Source organism: Setaria italica, chromosome VI, assembly GCF_000263155.2.
Source record: "Setaria italica strain Yugu1 chromosome VI, Setaria_italica_v2.0, whole genome shotgun sequence".
Taxonomy (NCBI): domain Eukaryota; kingdom Viridiplantae; phylum Streptophyta; class Magnoliopsida; order Poales; family Poaceae; genus Setaria; species Setaria italica.
In genome coordinates this window covers 5,364,908-5,388,253 of record NC_028455.1, presented here as the reverse complement: position 1 = coordinate 5,388,253, position 23,346 = coordinate 5,364,908, and the positions used below count along the sequence as shown (strand labels likewise).

General features: G+C 47.7%; 2 protein-coding genes across 2 annotated transcripts; both read left to right on the top strand.

Annotated features, from left to right (window-relative positions):
• The first annotated feature begins 17,042 nt into the window (after positions 1-17,042).
• Positions 17,043-22,001, top strand: LOC101756667. The gene is made up of 2 exons (XM_004972804.3): positions 17,043-17,490; positions 20,049-22,001. The coding sequence occupies exons 1-2, from the start codon at positions 17,110-17,112 to the stop codon at positions 21,756-21,758; spliced, it is 2,091 nt and encodes a 696-aa protein (XP_004972861.1). The 5' UTR covers positions 17,043-17,109; the 3' UTR covers positions 21,759-22,001.
• Positions 22,002-22,530: 529 nt separating this feature from the next.
• LOC111257559 lies at positions 22,531-23,125 on the top strand. The gene is made up of 2 exons (XM_022827331.1): positions 22,531-22,703; positions 22,785-23,125. The coding sequence occupies exons 1-2, from the start codon at positions 22,556-22,558 to the stop codon at positions 23,063-23,065; spliced, it is 429 nt and encodes a 142-aa protein (XP_022683066.1). The 5' UTR covers positions 22,531-22,555; the 3' UTR covers positions 23,066-23,125.
• The last annotated feature ends 221 nt before the right edge of the window (positions 23,126-23,346 follow it).

Sequence of the window (23,346 nt, the reverse complement as noted above, 5' to 3'; positions counted from 1 at the left end):
GCGGAAGCCCCTCTGCAACCCTTTCTGCAGCACGTCATCTCGCTCGCGCCCTTGCCAGCCGCGCCTTGGTGCTCCATCGCCGCTATGGCAGATCTTTGCCGCCTGCTGCGTCAAACCGCCTCGAGGCTCGCGCCCATCATCTCACCGGATCCCCGGCTGCAAGGCCCGATGCCTTCCGGCTTTTCCGCCGCCTCTCCACAGTCGCGCCACCCACGAACTCACTATGCGACGATTCCTCCATCGCCAACCCCGACTCCGGCAGCGTCATCTCCCTTCTCTCGCCCCACCAGTGCCGTGTGCCGGCAATGCCGCTGTATCGTGCTCGACTGCGACGCCGTTCGCCCTGTCTTTTCACCTGTTGCAACCTCGCTTGCAGTGCCTTTTTCCCTGTCACACCAATCACATCCACTGCTCGACGACGCCCGCCTCCACCAAGATCTCAGCCCCGGCAAAACCGCGCCTGCGTCGCCTGGTCTCCAGTACCCAATGGCCGAAGACGCTATCTCCAAAGTCCTGTTCCGCCGCCCATCACCGCTCAATCGCCGCCATGGCAGTGCACTCCCTCCTTCTCTTCCGGTCTTCGTGCCACTCGAAATCTCTCTCTTCCGCGCCGCTATAAAAAGGGAACGCCAGAGTTCCACCGGAGTTCCTTTGCCTTTGCTATTTCGCCGCCCCTACTCTGAGAGCACCTGAGCACTCCCGCTGAAATCTCGAGAGTTTCCCCTCTCCGCTCAAGTCCCCCCCCCCAATCCACCCAGCCACCTGCTCCTCCGCACTGTGCTAAAGCTTCCTTGTTGCTCATAAGAAGCTCCGCCGCCGCCGGACATCGCCTCCGCCCAAGCCTTAGTGCTTAAGACCTTCCGCCCAAGTCTGCTCCTTCCCAAAGCTTCACCTATAAACCGAAGGTAAGCTGCCGACCCCTCACCAGTTCGCCCGACCCTATCTGTTCGCCCGACCCCTTTTCCGTCTCGCCCGACCCTATCTGTTAGCCGACCCTTATTTGCCTCGCCCGAGGACTCGACTGTATCTTTTCCTTGACCCGAGGGTATCTGTGTAAGCTTTCGGGGACTTCTCTGTGATAGATCTGAGGACCCCAAACACAGTCATCCCTTAAGGTTTAAGGGTCAGATCATAAGTTTCTTCCAATCCGACCCTTGGTCTTGTATCCACTGAAGCTTGAACCCCCACACTTTTTTCGTAGCTTTGCTACAAGTTTCTGGGCTAAGACTTGCGAATGTTGCTGTTGAAATAACCATCTAAACACTAACTCCTACATTGCATTCGTGTAGAGTTTCGTCTTGTTGACGGCGTCTACGAGCTACACCCGGTTCCAGAAGACGGAGCTGTAGCTGAGCTACCAGTTCTAGAAGCCGAAGTCGCCCCAGCTGAAGACCAGCTTCCCTCCCCTCCGCTTGAAGGCAAGCCCCGGAGCATGAACCCCAAATTTTCCCAAACTTGCGCATACCTTCTTTCCCATATTTGTGCATTTACGTATAGGAGTTGTTTGCAACCTTAGAGGCATGACATAGTTCCCTTGCTCTGAACACTAGTTTGTTGGGCCGAGTAGTTGCTATGCTTAAATAGGAACCGGTAAGAGTCGAGTGATTTCCTGTCACTCGCGAGTTATAGGAGTTGGTTGTTTTCCTTCTGTTACAACTATAAGAACGATGGACGGGGCAGGGTTTTGGTTAACTCTTTTGGTGGTCGGCTGATCGCCCCGTCTGTCTATGGAATCTATTAAGGCCCGACAGTGTTGGTGTTCGTGATCAAGTGTTTGAAAGTACTAATCTCATACCTAGTATTGGATGGGGAAGCCTAGTACCTGATTGAACTAGGGTGTGGCTTATACCCCTGCTGTCCCTGGAACGAGGTTCCCATGGTACATCATGTGGGTGGAAGTGCGGTCACAGTACGGTAGAAGCCGGGACTGTGGAGCATTGCATGCCAAGGGAAGTTTGGACCTGACACGTGCCCGGGAATTGATGGGGACAGCCGACACAGGAAGCGACCCTTGTGGTGCGCGGATGTCGTGAGATTAGGTTCGCCATGCATGGTTAAGAAACTCGAATCGATTCGTTTGCCTCTCACAGCATGAGACTGCTTGATCGCTATGCTACACTGAGTAATGAAAGAGTCTGATGATGACATGGTCTTGATGATGAGCTTATATACATAAAGTTGGATCTATGTTTGCTTAGAGTAAGATGCCAACGTAGACTGGTTAATTAACCTAGAATTTGAGCTAGAACTTGAAAGCAAGGACCTAACATAGTCGCTTTTGGCAAACAAACCCCTCAGTTAAAAAGCCTTGCATGTCTAGACGTGGTGGAGTAGTTTTACCACCGGTCGGTTAAGTCTTGTTGAGCTTAGCAGCTCAGCCTTGTTTGTGGCTTTCTTTTCAGGTGAAGTCGCAGCTCCTGAGTTTGCTCCTGTTGGCACTTGGCCGCCCCAGCTCCCTCCGGGTTGGACGGTCGAGTGGGATCCCTCCTCGGACGGCGAGGAAAGGGATCACTGATGTCCTGATCGGCCTCATCAGGGACATCCGTCCCCAGCGCTAGCTTCCGCTATTTTACCTTTCCGCTGCTTTTGAATCTTGTAAAACTCTGACTCTTGTTTTGATGTTGAGCTATTTTGTCAAACTTGTTTAACTCAGTGGACCTGTTGTATTCTCTGGAACCACTCACCTTCGTTTGAGCTTTGCTAACTCGGTCCTGTTAAGTGGTTAAATCGGAGGAAATCCAACGGCATCTTGAGTTAACTCGATTAAGGCATGAGTGCCGCGTCTTAAGCGATGTAATTGTGCTTTAGTTGAGTTAATCCAAGGTGATTCCGCCATAGCTGGTATCCGAGCGAGGTTTAGCAGGACAGAGAAAACCATGGGTCCTAAAACACGTTCTTTGAATAAAATTTGTAAGAAAATTGTTGAAAAATTTCATACGATCATTAAGGATGACCTTAGTACGAGAGGCCCTAGGGGATTTTGGGGTTATTTTTAGGTGGCTAATATTTATTGGTTATCTTGCTAACCCCCCAGCACTTCGCCGCGTGTATCATACGTGTGCCGAGTTCCGCATCACGAGTATGCGAGGGTTGATAGGGAGTTCTATTCAAAGGACCCTGTCATCGCGGTTGTTTCGCCCACGTCTATCACACGTGTGCAGGTTCCGTGTGTTGATTCATACGAAGGGTGGTATGGTTCGATTCCAACGAGCCTATCATCACGGTTGTTCGCCCACGTCTATTATACGTGCGCAAATTCCACATCTCGAGTATGCGAAGGGTTATAAGGTTCCATTCAAAGGGGACCTGTTTCCACGGTTGTTGTGCTGTCCATGCAGCCTTAAACGCATGGGTGCCATTTCTATAGTGAACGGTAATGCTTGGAGACGCTTTCGTGGGTGCTGGCACGAAAGGTTCATGTGGTTGTGTTTTCTACAGGTACACTAACCGCGTTCGCCTAGGAGACGCTACTAGAACCTGACTAGATATTACAAGGAGAGACGTACTGGTTGCCTTGCCACCGGCACTGACTGCGTAAGACCAAAGTTGTGGCAGTTGTTTTGGTTGAGAGGACGAGGTAGGCCGTGCATGCGACATGAACTAAAATTTGTGAAACCACCTCCCTAGAACAACCTTGCCTTGGTCAAAACTCTTCTTCGGTTTAAGGATTTCTAGCTTCCTTTCCAGCTTGCTTTGGTCAAATTCGAGTACTTTTTCTGCCCGACCTGTTCTTCTTCTTAGAGTTTCTATCTCACGTCAGTTCGGTTTTTGGTTCCAGATGGCTGCCCTCGGACACGTGTTGTATGGCGCTGACGCCATTTCCCACTCTACGTGCCTACACTTTGAGGGTTTTCCTGCTATTCTGTGGGACACCTTAAGGTGGTTTAGGTATCAGTCCCCGCCTTTGTACGTGGGACGGATGCACCAGGAGCACGGAGTATAGAGGTGCAACGTGCAGGTGGTGGTACCTCCACCCCCTGCGCAGCCCGAGTGGCCCCAGCTCGAAGTCTTGACTTGCGGGCACGCTCTGGAGGATACTTGGGAGTCGGCTGCTCTGCAGATCCTCACCCAGTTCTTTCGACTACACCCGCTTGAGGTCACCTTAGACCCAATCGGCTGGTTCCCTGCCAGGGATCGGCTAGACCCGGCGTGGCATAATCGCGTCAACAACATGGAAGTGTTAGCAACCTCCCATTCACTTGTCACCATCTCTACCACCACTAGATGCATGTCAGCTTTGTATCGGCTGATTGAGCTTCAAGGCCGAGCGATGGCTGTCTTGGCTCGGATAGCCATAGACACCCAAGGGCTTTTCAACACCGCCAAGAGAGACTTGGTGGGACAATCATATCAACTCATCCAGAGAGGCATACAGATCCATGACATGCAAGACAGAATCTTCGAGCTCGAGGGAGAAGTAACGGACCTGGTGGATGGCATGATCGAGCTTGCCGAAGAAAAGATGGGGGTCGAGATGGAGCTAGCAGTTGCTAATGCTCATTTGGACGAGCACCACGCTGAGCTTGATGCTATGCATGCCCTTGAGATGCAGCTGGACGAACAAGAAGATCCTGAGGAGGTGATGGGAGCGTCCAGCATGGACATTGAGGATGGCGACGCCCCTTCTCCGACTCACAGTGTTCCCTCATAGGTTGAGAGCTGTAGGAATCTAATCTTTGGTTGTACTCCTCGGCAACCTAAGTTTGGAAAGTGATGTAATAGGTTAGCCTTGAGTTGAGTATTCCTCCTGTGTTTTGGGGAACAACAATGCAATGACCTCAGTGAAATCAGATCTTAACTTGACCTTTGACCCTTTTGCGACACGCTGGGAATGCCAAGTTGTGGGAGTTTTGTGCTATGACCGCACACCCGTCTTCTGTGGGTCCGTCCAAAACTTGGCCGACCCTGAGTCGCAGGGTCGGATGCGCTCGACTCCTCGAGGCAGTTCTCCGCCTCGCCTGACCCCTTGCTGTGCAGTTCGCTTCGTCCGGCCCCTGGTTTCACTGCTTCGCTTAGCCCGAACCCTTGGCCTAAGGTCGGATATAGTGGAACTTCTGGGATATGGTTTTGGTTCGCCCGAAGTTGTGTGCAGAACTAAGATAGTTGCTCACTAAGATGGCAAGAGGAAGTGTGTATCTCCTTAATAAGAAATGTTGTTGTGTTGCCTTATCGGCCAGAGTCGCATTTGCGGATTTAACATATGTGTTCCCACATAATTCGAATACTTCCGAGGTTATGGAATTAATGAACGTTGACTCTTGCAGATGGCGCATCGCACCCGATCTGGCTCTGTACCCAGCGGTAGCGAGCAGAGGCAGGATCTTCCTCCGCCTCCGCCCCCACCCTCGCTGGAAGCCCTCCTAGCGGCTCAAACTGAGCTGCTAAGGCACATTGTACAAGGACAACAACAGTAGCCCCATGGAGGGAGAGCTCATCAACAACCTCATGTTGCTTGCTATGAGGACTTCTTGAGCACGCAACCCCCTTTGTTCCAGAAGACACAAGACCCGCTCGACGCCGACGCCTGGATTTGTGCCATCGAATCCAAGTTCTCCCTCCTTACCGCCCATTGCCCGGAGGAGAACAAGGCTCGGTTCGCCGCGCAGCAACTGCGTGGTTCTGCCCTCCTTTGGTGGGATCACTACCACGCCCTGCAGCCGGCCGACCACGTCGTCAGCTGGGAGGAGTTTAAGATGGCGTTCAAGGGCCATCATATCCTTGAAGGTCTCCTGGAGCGTAAGCTCAACGAGTTCCTGGCCCTTACCCAGGGAAATCGAGATGTCCTGCACTATGCGCAGGCCTTCAATGATTTGTGCCGGTACGCTGGATACCATGCGGACACCGATGATAAGAAGCGGGACAGGTTCCGTAGAGGGCTAAGCTTGGAGCTCAGAGAAAGGTTAAACCCGATAAGGGTGAATACGTACAATGAGTTGGTCAATTTGGCCATCTCACAAGAGGACTGCATGAAGGCTCTGGCAGCCGAGAGGAAGAGGAAGGCTCCACTGCCAACGCCCAGCCCACCTACACAACATTTCAGAATGGTTCCACCACAGGTGCCCAGCCGACCCCAGCCGTCGGGAAGATGGGTTGCCCGACCCCCACCATCGGCAGCACTTCGTTTTCCGGGATTTCAACCTCAGGCACCATGGCCGACCCTACCGCCGCCACCGTGCCCTGCAAATGGTAACCGCTGCTTCACCTGTGGCAATGTGGGGCATTTCGTCAAGGACTGCCCCAGGAATCAGAATCAGCGCCCGGGGCAGAGCAACGCGATGCTCAATAAAGGGAAGAGGCCCAAGATGCAAGTTCGCCAAGGTCGGCTGAAGTTCACCAACGCAGCAGAGCTTCCTGAAGGTGCACCGATAATGACGAGTACCTTTCTTATTCATAGTCTTTCAGTTGTGGTTTTGTTTGACTCGGGAGCCTCACATAGTTTTATTGGAAGAAAGACTAGTGACAAATATGGGTTAAAGTAATGCCAAACAAGAGGATCTTTTAGGATATCCACCCCGGGTGGGGTAATCACATTTGATAGGATGAGTGTCAATGTGCCTATTCAGCTAGGCTGAACCCTTTTTAAGGAGAATCTTGTTATTCTCGATCTGGAGGGGATTGATGTCATCCTAGGAATGGGTTGGATGACTAGGCACCAGGTTGTGCTAGATATTCTAGCCCGAGCTATCCATGTCAACTCACCCCACCAAGGCCCCTCTGTTGTCCAATTGCCTCGCCAAGAAGATGTGAATTCTTGTGCGTATCCCGCGATGGAGACCCGACTGAAGGACATCCCTGTAGTCTATGAGTACCCCGATGTGTTTCCCGATGTTTTGCTGGGCATGCCGCCCGATAGAGATGTGGAGTTTTCCATAGAGTTGATCCCCAGCACCGCCCCTATCTCCAAAAGACCGTATCGGATGCCACCCGCTGAGCTGGCCGAGTTAAAAACCCAGTTGAAGGATCTGTTGGAGAAAGGCTTTATCCGACCCAGCACTTCACCTTAGGGTTGCCCAGCTCTGTTTGTGAAGAAGAAGGATGAGAGTCTACGCATGTGTGTGGACTACCGACCCCTCAACACGGTGACTGTCAAGAGCAAGTATCCCCTTCCCCGCATTGATGATTTGTTCGATCAGTTAGCTGGAGCAAGAGTATTCTCCAAGATTGATCTTCGTTCCGGTTATCACCAAATCAAGATCAGACCCTGTGACATTCCCAAAACTGCCTTCTCCACAAGATATGGACTCTACGAGTACCTGGTTATGTCTTTTGGACTCACCAATGCACCCACTTACTTCATGTATCTCATGAATTCGGTGTTCATGCCCGAGTTGGACAAGTTTGTGGTGGTGTTCATTGATGATATCCTAGTGTACTCAAAGACCGAAGAAGAACATTCCAATCATCTTCATGTGGTTCTTCAACGGTTGAAGGATCATCAGCTTTATGCCAAGTTCTCCAAGTGTGAATTTTGGCTAGATAGTGTCAAGTTCTTGGGACACACTATCTCTCGAAATGGCATAGCCGTGGACCCCAGCAAGGTTCAGGAAGTCATGGACTGGAAGCCTCCCACTTCAGTTCACCAGATCCGAAGCTTTCTTGGATTGGCAGGCTACTATCGGCGCTTCATTCCGGATTTCTCCATGATAGCTAAGCCGATGACTGAGCTGCTGAAGAAAGAGGTCAAATTTGTGTGGAACGACAAGTGTGAAGAAGCCTTCAACACCCTGAAACACTTGCTGACCTCAGCCCCGATTTTGGCTTAACCTGACCATTCTAGGCCGTTTGATGTGTATTGTGACGCCTCTGGCACTGGACTTGCGTGTGTTCTTATGCAAGACCACCGAGTCATTGCCTATGCCTCGCGGGCGTTACGACCTCATGAGCTGAACTATCCGACCCATGATCTCAAGTTGGCAGCAGTGGTTCATGCCTTAAAGATATGGAGGCACTATTTGATGGGCACCCGCTGCAACATCTACACTGATCACAAGAGGCTCAAATACATCTTCACTCAAGCCGACCTCAACATGCGACAAAGGAGATGGTTAGAGCTGATTAAGGATTACGACTTGGAAGTACATTATCACCTCGGCAAGGCCAACGTAGTGGCAGATTCTCTTAGCCGCAAGACCCATTGCAATTGCTTGTCAGCAACCAACTTCATAGAGACTCTGTGCCATGAGGTGGGAAAACTTAATTTGGAAATTGTTTCCCCTGGAATCCTCGGTCACATCTCTCTTGAGTCTGCTTTGGAGGACCAAATTGGGACGGCACAGTTAGAGGATGAGGAAGTAAGGCGAATCAAAAGGAAGATTTCATGGAAGGATGAGGGGTATAAGCAATTCCGACAGGATGAGAATGGGAGAGTGTACTTTGAGAACCGACTCGTTGTTCCGTCCGACCCCACCCTTAAGAAGCAACTCCTAGATGAAGCTCATCTCTTCAAGTTCTCAATCCATCCTGGCAGCAATAAGATGTACCATGATCTCCGTCAAATCTTCTGGTGGAGTGGAATGAAACCAGAGATTGCACGGTATGTTTCAGAATGCGACACCTGTCAATGTGTCAAAGCCAGCCATTTAAAGGTAGCAGATACTCTGCAACCACTACCTATTCCCTCTTGGAAATGGGAAGACATCAGCATGGACTTCATTGCTGGACTACCCCTTACATCGCAGCGGCATGACTCCATTTGGGTGATTGTGGATCGTCTTACCAAGACTGCCCACTTTCTTCCGGTTCACACCACCTACACGGCCAAGAAATATGCGGATTGTATCTTGACCGCATTGTTTCCCTACACGGTGTGCCTAGGACGATCATATCTGATCGAGGAGCTCAGTTTGTAGCGTGTTTTTGGGAACAGCTACAAGCATCAATGGGCACCAAGCTCATTCGTAGCTCGACTTACCACCCTCAAACCGATGGTCAAACCAAAAGGGTAAATCAGATCCTTGAAGACATGTTGAGAGCTTGTGTCATCCATTATGACAAAAATTGGGATAAGTGCTTACCATAGGTAGAGTTCTCATATAACAATAGCTACCAGACTAGCTTGAAGATGGCACCATTTGAAGCCCTATATGGTCGGAAATATCGGACGCCGTTGAATTGGTCACAAGTTGGCGAAAGACAGACCTATGGCCCTGATTTGGTAGTAGAAGCCGAAGAGCAAGTTAAGATAACTCAAACAAATCTCGAGGCAGCCCAATCTCGACAGAAGAGTTACTCCGACAGGAGAAGGAGACCCCTGCAGTTTGATATTGGTGATCATGTGTATCTTCGAGTCTCCCCAACCAAAGGAGTGCAATGGTTTGAAGTAAAAGGGAAATTGTCTCCCCGTTACATTGGCCCTTATGAGATTGTGGAAATTTGCGGACCCGTTGCTTACCGGATCCAACTACCCGGGCAGCTCTTGGCCATTCATGATGTTTTCCATGTCTCCCAACTGAAGAAATGTGTCCAAGTCCCAACTGAGATCTTAGGGCAGGAGCAACTTCAAATCGAACCCGACCTGACCTATGCTGAGTACCCGGCCAAAGTTCTTGACCGTAAGGAGAGGCGCACCCGACGAAAAGTGGTGAAAATGTACAAAATCCTATGGAATAACCACACAGAGGATGAAGCAACATGGGAAACAGAAGAGTATCTGAACAAGCATTTCCAAGGTTTTCTTTCCAGCTAAGGAGGTAAGGACTGCAAGGAGGTAAGGACTACACACCCCCATTGGTCGCTCTTACACCCGAATCTCGGGATGAGATTCTTTTTAAGGGGGGAAGGCTGTGACGACCCTAGTTGAAATCAGCCGAGTTAATCCTAATCCGAGTCTCTAATCCCTTTGTCTCGGCTTCCCTGAGCTTAAGCGCTCCACCTCCGGTCCTAGTCCCGACCCCGAAGAACCCAACCAACCCCGTCGGTTCCTTCTGAGTTCCCCAAGGCAGTGCTCCTTTCAATCTTGGAACTGTGGGACAACTGAGACTGACCGGTAGGCCCGCAAATCTTTTCCCCGGATCTCCCGAGGCAAACGCACTCGAGCGGCCTGCACCGCTTCAGAGCTTCTCCGCCGCGTGGCTAAATCCCTCCGACGCCCGCCGCTTCGCCCAGTCGCCGGCCGCGACAGGATGGATTGCCGCGCCCTCCTCCCAATCGCAGCGGAAGCCCCTCTGCAACCCTTTCTGCAGCACCTCGTCTCGCTCGCGCCCTCGCCGGCCGCGCCTTGGTGCTCCGTCGCCACTGTGGTAGAGCTTTTCCGCCGCCTCTCCACAGTCGCGCCGCCCACGAACTCGCTATGCGACGATTCCTCCATCGCCAACCCCGACTCCGGCAGCGTCAGCTCCCTTCTCTCGCCCCACCAGTGCCGTGTGCCGGCAATGCCGCTGTATCGTGCTCGACTGCGACGCCGTTCGCCCTGTCTTTTCACCTGTTGCAACCTCGCTTGCAGTGCCTTTTTCCCTGTCACACCAATCACATCCACCGCTCGACGACGCCCGCCTCCGCCAAGATCTCAGCCCCGGCAAAACCGCGCCTGCGCCGCCTGGTCTCCAGTGCCCAATGGCCGAAGACGCTATCTCCGAAGTACTGTTCTGCTGCCCATCGCCGCTCAATCGCCACCATGGCAGCACACTCCCTCCTTCTCTTTCGGTCTTCGTGCCACTCGAAATCTCTCTCTTCCGCGCTGCTATAAAAAGGGAACGCCAGAGTTCCACCGGAGTTCCTTCACCTTTGCTGTTTCGCCGCCCCTACTCTGAGAGCACCTGAGCACTCCCGCTGAAATCTCGAGAGTTTCCCCTCTCCGCTCAAGTCAGCCCCCCCCCCAATCCACCCAGCCACTTGCTCCTCCGCACTGTGCTAAAGCTTCCTTGTTGCTCACAAGAAGCTCCGCCGCCGCCGGAGCACCGCCGGACATCGCCTCCGCCCAAGCCTTAGTGCTTAAGACCTTCCGCCCAAGTCTGCTCCTTCCCAAAGCTTCACCTATAAACCGAAGGTAAGCTGCCGACCCCTCACCGGTTCGCCCGACCCTATCTATTCGCCTGACCCCTTTTCCGACTCGCCCGACCCTGTCAGTTAGCCGACCCTTATCTGCCTCGCCCGAGGACTCGGCAGTATCTTTTCCTTGACCCGAGGGTATCTGTGTAAGATTTCGGGGACTTCTATGTGATAGATCTGAGGACCCCAAACACAGTGATCCCTTAAGGTTTAAGGGTCAGATCATAAGTTTCTTCCAATCCAACCCTTGGTCTTGTATCCACTGAAGCTTGAACCCCCACACTTTTTCCGTAGCTTTGCTACAAGTTTCTGGGCTAAGACTTGCGAGTGTTGCTGTTGAAATAACCGTCTAAACACTCATTCCTGCATTGCATTCGTGTAGAGTTTCATCTTGCTGACGGCGTCTACGAGCTACACCCGGTTCCAGAAGACTATAGCTGAGCTACCAGTTCCAGAATCCGAAGTCGCCCCAGCTGAAGACCAGCTTCCCTCCCCTCCGCTTGAAGGCAAGCCCCGGAGCATGAACACCAAATTTTCCCGAACTTGCGCATGCCTTCTTTCCCATGTTTGTGCATTTACGTATAGGAGTTGTTTGCAACCTTAGAGGCATGACATAGTTCCCTTGCTCTGAACACTAGTTTGTTGGGCCGAGTAGTTGCTATGCTTAAATAGGAACCGGTAAGAGTCGAGTGATTTCCTGTCACTCGCGAGTTATAGGAGTTGGTTGTTTTCCTTCTGTTACAACTATAAGAACGATGGACGGGGCAGGGTTTTGGTTAACTCTTTTGGTGGTCGGCTGATCGCCCCGTTTGTCTATGGAATCTGTTAAGGCCCGACAGTGTTGGTGTTCATGATCAAGTGTTTGAAAGTACTAATCTCATACCTAGTATGGGATGGGAAAGCCTAGTACCTGATTGAACTAGGGCGTGGCTTATACCCCTGCTGTCCCTAGAACGAGGTTCCCATGGTGCATCATGTGGGTGCAAGTGCAGTCACAGTACGGTAGAAGCTGGGACTGTGGAGCATTGCATGCCATGGGAAGTTTGGACCTGACACGTGCCCGGGAATTGATGGGGACGGCCGACATAGGGAGCGACCCTTGTGGTGCGCGGATGTCGTGATATTAGGTTCGCCATGCATGGTTAAGAAACTCGAATCGAGTCGTCTGCCTCTCACAGCTTGAGACTGCTTGATCGCTATGCTACACTGAGTAATGAAAGAGTCTGATGATGACATAGTCTTGATGATGAGCTTATATACATAAAGTTGGATCTATGTTTGCTTAGAGTAAGATGCCAACATAGACTGGTTAATTAACCTAGAATTTGAGCTAAAACTTGAAAGCATGGACCTAACATAGTCGCTCTTGGCAAACAAACCCCTCAGCCAAAAAGCCTTGCATGTCTAGATGTGGTGGGGTAGTTTTACCACCGGTCGGTTAAGTCTTGTTGAGCTTAGCAGCTCAGCCTTGTTTGTGGCTCTCTTTTCAGGTGAAGTCGCAACTCCTGAGTTTGCTCCTGTTGGCACTTGGCCGCCCCAGCTCCCTCCGGGTTGGACGGTCAAGTGGGATCCCTCCTCGGACGGCGAGGAAAGGGATCACTGATGTCCTGATCGGCCTCATTAGGGGCATCCGACCCCGGCGCTAGCTTCCGCTATTTTACCTTTCCGCTGCTTTTGAATCTTGTAAAACTCTGACTCTTGTTTTGATGTTGAGCTATTTTGTCAAACTTTTTTAACTCAGTGGACCTGTTGTATTCTCTGGAACCACTCACCTTCATGTGAGCTTTGCTAACTCGGTCCTGTTAAGTGGTTAAATCGGAGGAAATTCGACAACACCTTGAGTTAACTCGATTAAGGCATGAGTGCCGCGTCTTAAGCGACATAACTGTGCTTTAATTGAGTTAATCCGAGGTGGTTCCGCCACAATAAGTCCAACCGCACTATTTTGGATAAAGTCGCGAACTGTCAAACTAGTTCAACTACAATAAATTTCAGTCACTTTCTCTAAGGTGTGAACGCGAGGTTTTAGTTTTACGATCCGACTCTTGACGCGGAGCCCGCATATAAGTCGAGCCGTACTACTTTGCACAAGGTAATGGACTGTCAAACTAATTCAAGTGCAACAAATTTCAGTTAATTTCTCCAAAATTTTAAGGTGTGAACACGAAGTTTTAGTTTTAAGGTCCAACTCTTGACGTGGGGTCCACATATAAGTCCAGCCGCACTACTTTGAACGAAGTAGCGGACTGTCAAACTAATTCATCTGCAACAAATTTCGGTCAATTTCTTTAAAATTTTAAGGTCTGAACGCGAGGTTTTAGTTTTAGGGTTTGACTCTTGACACGGGCCCACATATAAGTCCAACCACACTACTTTGTATAAAGTAACGGACTGTCAAACTAATTCCACTACAACAAATTTCAGATAATTTCTCTAAACTTTTAAGGTGTGAACACGACATTTAGTTTTAGGATCCGACTCTTGACGTGGGGCCCATATGTAAGTCTAGCCGCGCTACTTTGTACAAAGTAGCGGACTGTCAAACTAATTTAACTGCAATAAATTTTGGTCAATTTCTCTAAAATTTAAGATGTGAACACGAGGTTTTAGTTTTAGGGTCTGACGTGGGGCCCGCATATAGTCGCCGCGCTACTTTGCACAAAGTAGCGGACTGTCAAATTAATTTATCTGCAATAAATTTCAGACAATTTCTCTAAACTTTTAGCTTTTAAGGTATGAACACGAGGTTTGTATAAATCTATAAGTTCATGTACCAAACCCATGTGTTATATCAATTTGTGGGGTAGGTTGGGTGAGGTTTACATAATAGAATTATGGAGCAGGACAGGATGGGGTGGGTGAATGAGTTAATTTATTACAGGTTGGGGTAGGTTGGGTGGGTTTGAGGTGGGTTTCAACCTATTAGCAGGCCGGCCCCGGCCTGGACGGACGTGCGCCATGCAGCAGCTGGTGACGGACGCGGACGCCCTCGTCCGGAGCGGCTGGGCCTGTCGCCGCCGTACGTCCGTCCACAGCGTCTACATCTTCAACTCCCATCCCTCTCACTTTTACGGTATGTATATTGAAAATTGCTCTCTAACATATTGAGGGAAAACTGAATGGTAAAATTCGCGAATGGAACGAATTATGATATTACATGGAACAACCAAAATATGCTATGTATTACATTGCAGATGAGCTTTTATGCAAAGAATAGTCTAAAATGTATTTCGTCATCATACACGGATTATGTTTTTTAAACAAGCATCTAAGATACATTGGAGGTGATTTTTTAATGTAAAACCATTAAGATCTATATAATCATCAAAGATAACTTTTCTTTGAAAGCCATGTACAATATATTATGTAAGAATCATTTGAGATGTATTTAAAAACTACCTTTATATTTTTTTTACATAAAACCATTTGATATGTACAAAGTCATTGCTCCTTTAAAAAAATCCATTTGAATCGTACTGATGGTAGAAACTTTTCCTAACCGCTAGCTTGTAACGAATAACACACTGCATATTAATTTGTCCTATTTTATCTTTTAGTTAAGTTGAATCTTGTACTAAGAGACCGTTTGGTTTGTGGCCGAAGCTCACTTGACCACGATATTGGTTGTTGACCGCATCGCTCGAGTGTATTTGGATGGAAGACAGCAATTTGTGCCTCCGCACACCTGTGCCTGCATCAGTTCATTTTCCTTCCAACACATGGGCGAAATTAAGGCGGGCGAGTCTCTCGTCGGAAAATTGGTCAGCCCTGGATTTGGCGTGGCTGGCGTGGGCGTAAACCAAACAGCCCGTAAACAGCCCATAAGTATCATACCGATCCTCATCTCTTTCAAATTTTATAATTTTTTTGCAAACTTTTTTACACATAATGAAAATATGTATAATCTACAACATTGTGACATCTTCATTGATGAAGTATCGATAAGATATTACAATGATGTAGATTTTATTTTCACTACATTTACCTAGAGATAGGGACGGACATGATATATATATCCATACGTAAAATTCATTGCAAAACTAAAAAGATTAAAAAAGACAAAAATGTTTAGTAATATATATTCAATGGATTTTAAAAAATGTCCACAACGACTAATTAATTACAAATAGGTTTTATCAAAATTGCGTGCAATGCCATTTTCATCTATTTGTACTTACCCTTTATATGGTACAGTACTGGTCAATAGTACAAGTATTGCATGAAAATTAGCATTGCGTCTCTGTGTGACAAGGCACGTCGGGTAGATTTGGGTGCAGTAAATATTTTTGCCATAAAAAAGGCAGTTTTGTCAATATTTGAGCCATATGTATATGATCGTCGGTTCCTAAGATGACATGATAGTAAATATTTGTACCGTCGGGGCGATGATGCAAGATTTTTACCATCAAGGAAGAAACATCGGGTTTAGAAGTTAGAACTGAGTGTGCAAATACTTAGAGCATGTTTGGTTTCCTTTGCTTATCCATAAGTAACTTAAAAATAAGCAAATAAGTTGCTTATAACCCAAACACTCTTGCTTATAGAGTTGCTTATAAGTTGCTTATGCATAAGCAAATAAGCAAGTTTTGAGTTGCTTATGGTTGCTTATGGGGCACTTTACTCCTCCTACCCTCATTCTCTCTCCTCTCTCCCCTTTCTCTCTCATCTTTCCCGGAACTACTCTGGCGCCGCTTCCGCCCGCCGCCGCCGCTGCGCCGGCCGCCGGCCGCCTCCGCACCGCCCGCTGCCGCTCCTGCCCGCCGCCCGCCGCCGCTCCCGCTCCCGCTCGCGCCCGCCGCCACCGCTCCCGCCCGCCGCTCGCGCCGCCGCCCGCCGCCGCTCGCGCCCCGCGGCCGCCGCCTCTGTACTAGGAGCTGGTAATGGTTGGGGGTAGTGGGAAATGGGATGGCAGGGGCAAATATGTCATATGCAATCAGATAAGCAACCCAAACCAAACACCTAGACTTATAAATAAGCAACTACAATTAAGCAAATAAGCAACTTATAAATAAGCATCCATAACCAAACAGCGCCCTTATAAATCGCCACTAAAAGTGCTTTCTATGCTAGTAATTAGAGTCATGACGCAATCTTAAGGCAGAAGAAAATTAAAGAAAAGCACAGGAGAAGCTTTATGCATATGGTCCGTGCTCTTTGCGTGATGGTGATAACGTTCCAGGTCCCTTTTATTCCTTGCTTATGAGGTGATCCATGTCCCAGCAACTTAACTTTGGATTGATGCTATACTTTTGCATTATGCCCATATATGCATATCGGTCATCGACATGTGCACAGACTACCACTAAATAGTAAATACCACCATCGTCCGCATGGTCCGATCAGGAATGGCCCAATTAGGGGAGAAGAGTGGCAGGTCCATATCCTTGTCTTGGGCACCATTCATTCTTTGGCACCGGCTGTCTAGCTCAAATCCGGCTGTTCCTCATCTGACTGTCTATATTTTTTTTTAGAAAATGGAATTTTATTCCAGTCTTTGCAAGAGTTTTGAGCTTAACATTCATTGTTACAGTTCATGCCTCCATCGTATAAAAGACAAGCTCTCAAAGAGCCAGATCCAACGAAAATATGATTAATCATCGCTAAGCCTCCTAAAGCATGACCACCCGTGTTTTGAGAAGATCTTTATGGCCATGGTTCTTTATGGCCATGGTCTCCAATGTTCAGCAAGCCCCATTTCAAAAGTGGTCTCTTGCTCTCCTTTAATCTTGCGGAATGCTCCAAGAACGTGCCCAATGAGTCACTCTTAAGATAACCTGCAGATAAGAGTACAATCTGCCTGTCTTACATTGGCAGTGATGCAGGCAATATCAAGACGAGATCTGTATTAGAGAGAGGCTTGGGTATGCACAGCTTTATCACCCATGCTCTTTGCGTGAAGGCGGTAGTCTTGGTCCCATATTAGTTCTTTGCTTTGGTTCTTTGTACACAAGAGGGGGAGCATACATATGCCCCACAGCCAACTGTAATTAGCTTTGGATTTGATACTTGCTCGTGTCCAATACGAAGGCAGAGCTATATATATACGTATATGCATGCAGCTGTTGTTAGCGACATATTGGCCAAACATCAGAACTGTGCACAATCCACTAAATAGTTCATAAAATGAGCCTTTCAAGTGCGGTGAACTGGTGGGAAGAGTGGCAGCTGCGCATCCTTGTGTTAGGCAGCCTCGTCATTCAGTTGTACCTCGCAATATTTGCCCCGATTCGTAAGAGCCCCAGCCTCAGTCACTTGTGTAGACCTCTTATCTGGCTGTCGTATCTCGGTGGCGATGCTCTTGCAATATACGCCCTAGCCACACTCTTCAACCGCCAGAAAAAGCTACAATGTCATCCCTCTTATGTGGTCGCTGGTAGTCACGATCTAGAGGTGCTATGGGCTCCCATCTTACTGATACATTTGGGTGGACGGATGACCATATCAGCCTACAACATCGAAGACAATGAGCTCTGGCTACGACACATTGGGGTCGCAGTCTCTCAGGTATGTGTACCTCTGTTTTTCTCTCATATGCTATCTACCAGATCTACTCGCTCTGTTCCAAATTGTAATTCATTTAGACTTTATATATAACTTTTGCGATGCATCTAGACTATATATCTAGATGCATAGTAAAGACAATGTATCTAGAAAGGTAGAACAACCTACAATTTGGAACCGCGGAAGTACTGATCTACCCACCCACACACACATACATATTGAAGGTAGCATTTCTTCTGTCCCTCGCTCTTCGTGGACCTGCTAGGCTTTGTGAGCTGATAACGTGGATCGGGTTGAGCTGAGGTTGTCCGAGACCATTACTGTTTGAAGCTATTTTTCATTTCATTTATTGGAAGTGGGCCAGTGCCGGGGATTGTGGGCTGATTTTGCGAATCGGGTTGAGCTGAAGTTGTCTCTACCCATTACTATTTATTTCTACTTTTATTTAAGAAAAAACACAAGCTTTGAGCTAGCACATTATAATTTGTTCTACGTTTACATATAGTTTGTTGTTGGGGAAGAGTAAAGTTACTTGCGATTGTTTCTCTGCTACTGATTCGAGATGCTTTTTTCCTTGGAATTTTAATATTGTATGTATAGATTTTGAACCCATTTTTGGGTACTGGGTCAAAGTATAGTTCCAAATCTGAAAATCAAATTATAGTAAGTCTGCTGAAAACATTTTACTCATGTTCCGATCCAACAGATCATTGATAAGATTTTGATACTAGTCTTTTTATCTTTGTTGTAGCGCACACGCATATTTATTACTAATAATAAAGAAATTGTCTTAGCCAGTTACTATTTTATGTCTGTCTTTTATTGAAATTGGCATGCGGAGCTTTGTGGGTATATTTCCAGAATCATGCTAAACTGATGTTGTCTCGGCCCATTACTATTCAATATTTTAATTTATTTTAAAAAACCCCAAACTTTATGCTAGAAAAATGTAAACTTACTCTACTTGTTATGCGTTTACTTATAGTTTGTTAGGAAAAACGGTTAAGTTATTGCAAAGTTTGCTTCACTGCTGAATTCAAGTTACTTTTCCTAGAGTTCTAATATTATTGTATGTCTAGATTTTTCAACCAATTTTTGGGTACTCATTCAAAATGTAGCTCCACTGCCCAAAATCAAATGATAATAAGACTGCCAAAAGAATTTCACTCATGTTTCCACATATTGTTGTTGGTACAGACAAACTTTCCATAGCGCCGCACATACAATTCTCTCTAAATTTTAATACCAGCTCATTTTATCCCCTTTAATACCTAGGAATATTTGCTAGTTTAAATCTATTTCTTTTTCGTAATACTAATAACAAAGTTGCGTTTATGTTGTCCGTCTCTCCTTAGGCCACGCACCATGGGCTAGGCTCGACTCCATGACCGAATTGTTATTAATATCTAGAGGCCAATCCACTTGCATTTGCAAATTTTGCCTAAAAAGAAAAAAAAGAGAGAAAAAGGGAAGAATATTACCCTTGGCCGGTGCCCCCGGTGTGTGATGATAAGAATGCCGAGCGAGTTAGGGGTTCGGGGATTTGGGTTTTCGATGGTTGTTGCTTCCCCCAAACCTAAAATCCCCAATGGAAGGGAAGCTTGCACAAGCCGATGATTAGTGGGCAGGTGGTGAGGCGGGCGAACACCGGATGCCATCGATGGTGGCATCACGGTAGTAAAGTTTATATGTGGAGGGCGGGGATGTGGCAGTGATGGGTGGGAAATAAGCAGCACACAGCTCCATGCGGAGTTAGTGGGAGGGGAGGTGTGGTTGGCAATTGTTAGCAGCAGGCGAGAGGGGACATACTGGGGGCAGCAAGAGAAGAAAGTTGACCGTGATCCATGCTATCCAATCCTACCAAGCATGTCAGCAGGCGCACCCTCACGTGTAAGGATTTAGGTAGTTCTGCCTGCAAGCAGCCCCTCTGTGGGTTGATTTCACGAGGGCTAAGCTGAGAGGCCACTACCTTGTTTGAAAATGACTCGTATGTAAGGATCCAACAGTTAAGATTAATTGTATATTATTAAAACCTTAAGCTATAGAATATTTAGTATACATGAGTAGTATGGGTAATATAGGGGTATGATTGGAAATATGTAAAATGGCATTGTTGGGAGATAGACGGGCGCCGCGGCGTGCGGGCGGTGGCGGTGGCCGAGCAGGAAAATGCTGTGCGGAAAAAAAATCCCAAATAACATATGTTGTGCAATTACAATTTTACCCATATCAAAAAATAGCCTATACTCTATACTACCACCTAGTTGTATTGTGCACTGTAAAAGAGCTCGTACGTTTGATGTTTCTTTTATTGAAACAACATGTGTTGGCTTTGTGGGACAATTTCAAAAATAGGGCAAAGCTAAGGTTGTCTTCGCCTATTACTGTTTGATATTTTTTTCTTATGTATAAGAAAACCCAAACTCTGTGCTACCAAATGTAGACATAGACATTGACTTGTATTATGTATTATGATAGGTTACCATTGTAGCCCCAAACTTTGCATATTTGACATTACATTAGGCACCGATGCTAATATTTTTGGCCACTTTATTTCTCAGGTCTCGGTAACTGTCTATGTGTTTACCACGTCGTGGTCGCCCTCAGCTGACAAGAGGTTATTAGCTGCAGCCATTCTGCTGTTTGTCCTTGGGGTTTTCAGATGCTTTGAGAAGCCCTTTGCTCTCAGGAGGGCTAGCTTTAGTAACTTAGTCACCTCTTTCCATCCGGCCCCGTGGACTGAGACTACCAACAGAGAAGTAGTGCTTGAAAAGTACATACAAGAAGCAGCGGACTTTGTCCAACGCAACCAAGGGCCTCCAACATTGGACATGGCTGAAAAGCAGGATCACTTGCAGCGGCTCTCTTGGCATGACATGCTATTTGTGGACTTTGCATATGCCTATGATGACCGTTTTGAGAAGCTGAAATCCTTTTGGCTCCTGGATGCCGAAACAGGGTTTGAAGCGCTACGTCGAGGGCTCTCCAACACATTCAATATTATTTACACAAAGCTCTGGCAACTCCGTGATGAAAACAGAGATGTAGATTTTTTGGGTGGCATGTTTTCGATCCTTTTGTTTACTATTACAACGACATTTCCAATCGCTTCCATAATCCTCTTCCACGTCAGCAAAAAAGAAGGTTACAGGGGAAGCGATATCAAGGTTACATATTTGTTATTGTACATCACATATTTTTCGGAGATTATCTCAGCACCTGCAAGATTACATATGGACTGGAGAACCCGTCTTCCTAAATGGCGTGCAAGATTACTTTGTCCCCGCCGGCCAGTCATGGTTGCCCAACATAGCCTTATAGGAGGAGGATTGTTGGCTCGTGACAATAAGTACTCAATTTTATTGAGCATTGGAAAATGTTTCAAATGCCAAGATTTTCTTCGCCAGCATATTGGCCGGGGGTACTCACCCAAGGGAGAGGGCATTACAAGCATGGTTCGTGATCATGTTAAAGATGGATGGATATTTTATATAAGAGATGTTGAGAGTTATTGGGAGTTCAATGATTCCAGGGGCCACTTGTCTCTTGAGCACAATGTATGTGAAGAGAACCTTGGATGGAGTATAGAGAAGCCATTTGATGAGAGCATCATTATCTGGCATGTGGCCACAGATTTTTGCATCCATCGTAAGCCCAATGGCCCAGCTGTTGATTCTAAATCTGCTAGAATTATTTCCAATTACATGATGTATCTGTTGTCTGCTAAACCTGAGATGTTGTTGCCTGGAAGTAGAATCACTCTGTTCAACACCGCCAGCAAGGAAATCAGCGACATCCTCCAAGGTGACGATGGTGTATCACCCTTAGACAAGAAACAACTCACGGAAAATATAATAAATAAGGCAGAGAAATCTGAAGTGGGTTTTCTTCATGAAGCTTGGCTGCTTGCTGAAGCTCTGATGCAATTAGGTGATGATGCCAAGATGTGGGAAGTAATCAGAGGTGTATGGGTCGAGATGCTCTGCTTTTCTGCAGGTAGATGCAGGGGTTACCTGCACGCCAAGAGTCTTTGTATCGGGGGCGAGTACCTCACCTTTGTGTCGCTCCTGATGTCACAGGCGGGACTGGAGATTTTTCCAGACAAGCAGCAGAGGATGAAGCTTCGCCTTCCCAAAGAGCAGAGGGTGTCCATCGCAAAGCAAATGATAGAAGAAGCTAACCAACCTGCTGCCATGGTTCTTGTGTTTGGAGAAGAAAACGCTGCCACTCAGCCATCGGCTTCCCAAGATGTTGTTGTCGCTGAAGTATAAGGGAATTATCCGTTTTTCTCATCAACTAGTATCGAGGTCTCGAGTTACAATTGTCGATGCCTTTGAACAGCTCCACCCTGCTCACTTTCTATGGAACATTGTTGCTTTCTTTCGTCTTGTTGTAATATCCAATAAAAGTTTATGTAATGTCTATGCCGGCTGACCTTGGCATACATGCATGTAACATGTCTTGTAATCTTGTTTCAAATTTCAATAATTCACTACTAGTATAAGAAACACTCATATTAGAAATCTCATGTCTCACTAATTCGTCTGGCAATCTCATGTCTCATGGTTCAAATTAAGAAACTCATAAGACAACTTAGAAGGTTAGAATCATGGGAGATAGCTCTGATCCCCTGGTTCCAATTAAGATGAGTAAGAGATACTAGTATCTCTTATATGGTTCCAATTAAGAACCTTGTAACAAAATTATGATATAGTATGAAGTAGTTAAGTACGGTCTGACTCTAAGTCTCTAATACTAGGAACTAAAATGATGATACACCAAGTAGTTCAACCGTCTAAGTGGGCTGGCTGGGCTGACAAATCTTCTGTTCTTTATGATTCAGTCCGTCAGCACGCGAGCTCTCCGGCCCGGTTGGCCGGCACCCGGCATGCTCGATCTGATCGAACTCATGCAGAAACAGGCTCGATCTCCCAACCTCTTTGGTGGGTCGATCTCAACACCAAAAAGCCTATCAAGTCAGAAGGCACGGGGTTTCTTCATCTAAATCATCACCGCTGGCGGCGGCTATAGGATCGTCTCCTTCACGGCCGGCCGGTCTAGTGATTGGATGTGCGCCATGCAGCAGCCGGCGACGGACGCGGAGCTCGTGGACGCCCTCGCCCGGAGGCGCCTCGGCCTACCGCCGCAGCCGTCGCAGCCCTTCACCGTCCACGACGTCGTCGTCATCTTCAACTCCGATCCCTCCGACCTCTACGGTAGTACGACCGAAACCTCTCTCTCTCTAAACTTGCATCAAATGGTTGCTGTATTCGTATCATGTCTGCCGCCGCGCACAGACAAGTACGGCGGGGGCGGGGCGACCTCGTCCGGCGGCGTCTACTTCTTCAGAAACCAATTCACCTGCGACGACGGCTGGAAGGTGGCCGCCGGGACTCAGCCGGTCTTGGACGGCGTCGGCGCCATCGTCGGGACGAAGGACACGCTGGTGTTCCACGAGGGGCGGTGGCTCCCGAGGACGCGCTGGGCCATGGACGAGTTCCAAGCCGAGTACCAGATGGGTTTCGACTACTCGGACTACTGGCTGCGCCTGTACCGCCTCCGCCGGCTTGAGGGATGACACGGAAGCGCTGCGGTCGCTCGGTAATTTATCCAGCAATTGTAGTTTATGATGAATCTAAGATTGTCAGCACCAACAAAAGTGTTTGCTTTTCAAATAAATTGATTCTAAAGCGATGAACAGTGGAGGATGAATAATGGATGATGATGGATACCATTGCACACTAATTTCACAAGTGCACTGAATGAGTTATATCACTTAGAACACTTGAACATACAATAGCTACTTACTACCTTATTCCAGCCAAAATCACACTAATATAGTTACTTACTTCCTTATTC

Bases quoted from the DNA above. Each gene is read 5' to 3' on its own strand.
- LOC111257559 (XM_022827331.1), top strand. From the start codon at position 22,556: ATGTGCGCCATGCAGCAGCCGGCGACGGACGCGGAGCTCGTGGACGCC. The intron at 22,704-22,784 runs GTAGTACGACCG...CGCCGCGCACAG, and splicing joins CGATCCCTCCGACCTCTACG to ACAAGTACGGCGGGGGCGGG.
- LOC101756667 (XM_004972804.3), top strand. From the start codon at position 17,110: ATGAGCCTTTCAAGTGCGGTGAACTGGTGGGAAGAGTGGCAGCTGCGC. The intron at 17,491-20,048 runs GTATGTGTACCT...TTTATTTCTCAG, and splicing joins TTGGGGTCGCAGTCTCTCAG to GTCTCGGTAACTGTCTATGT.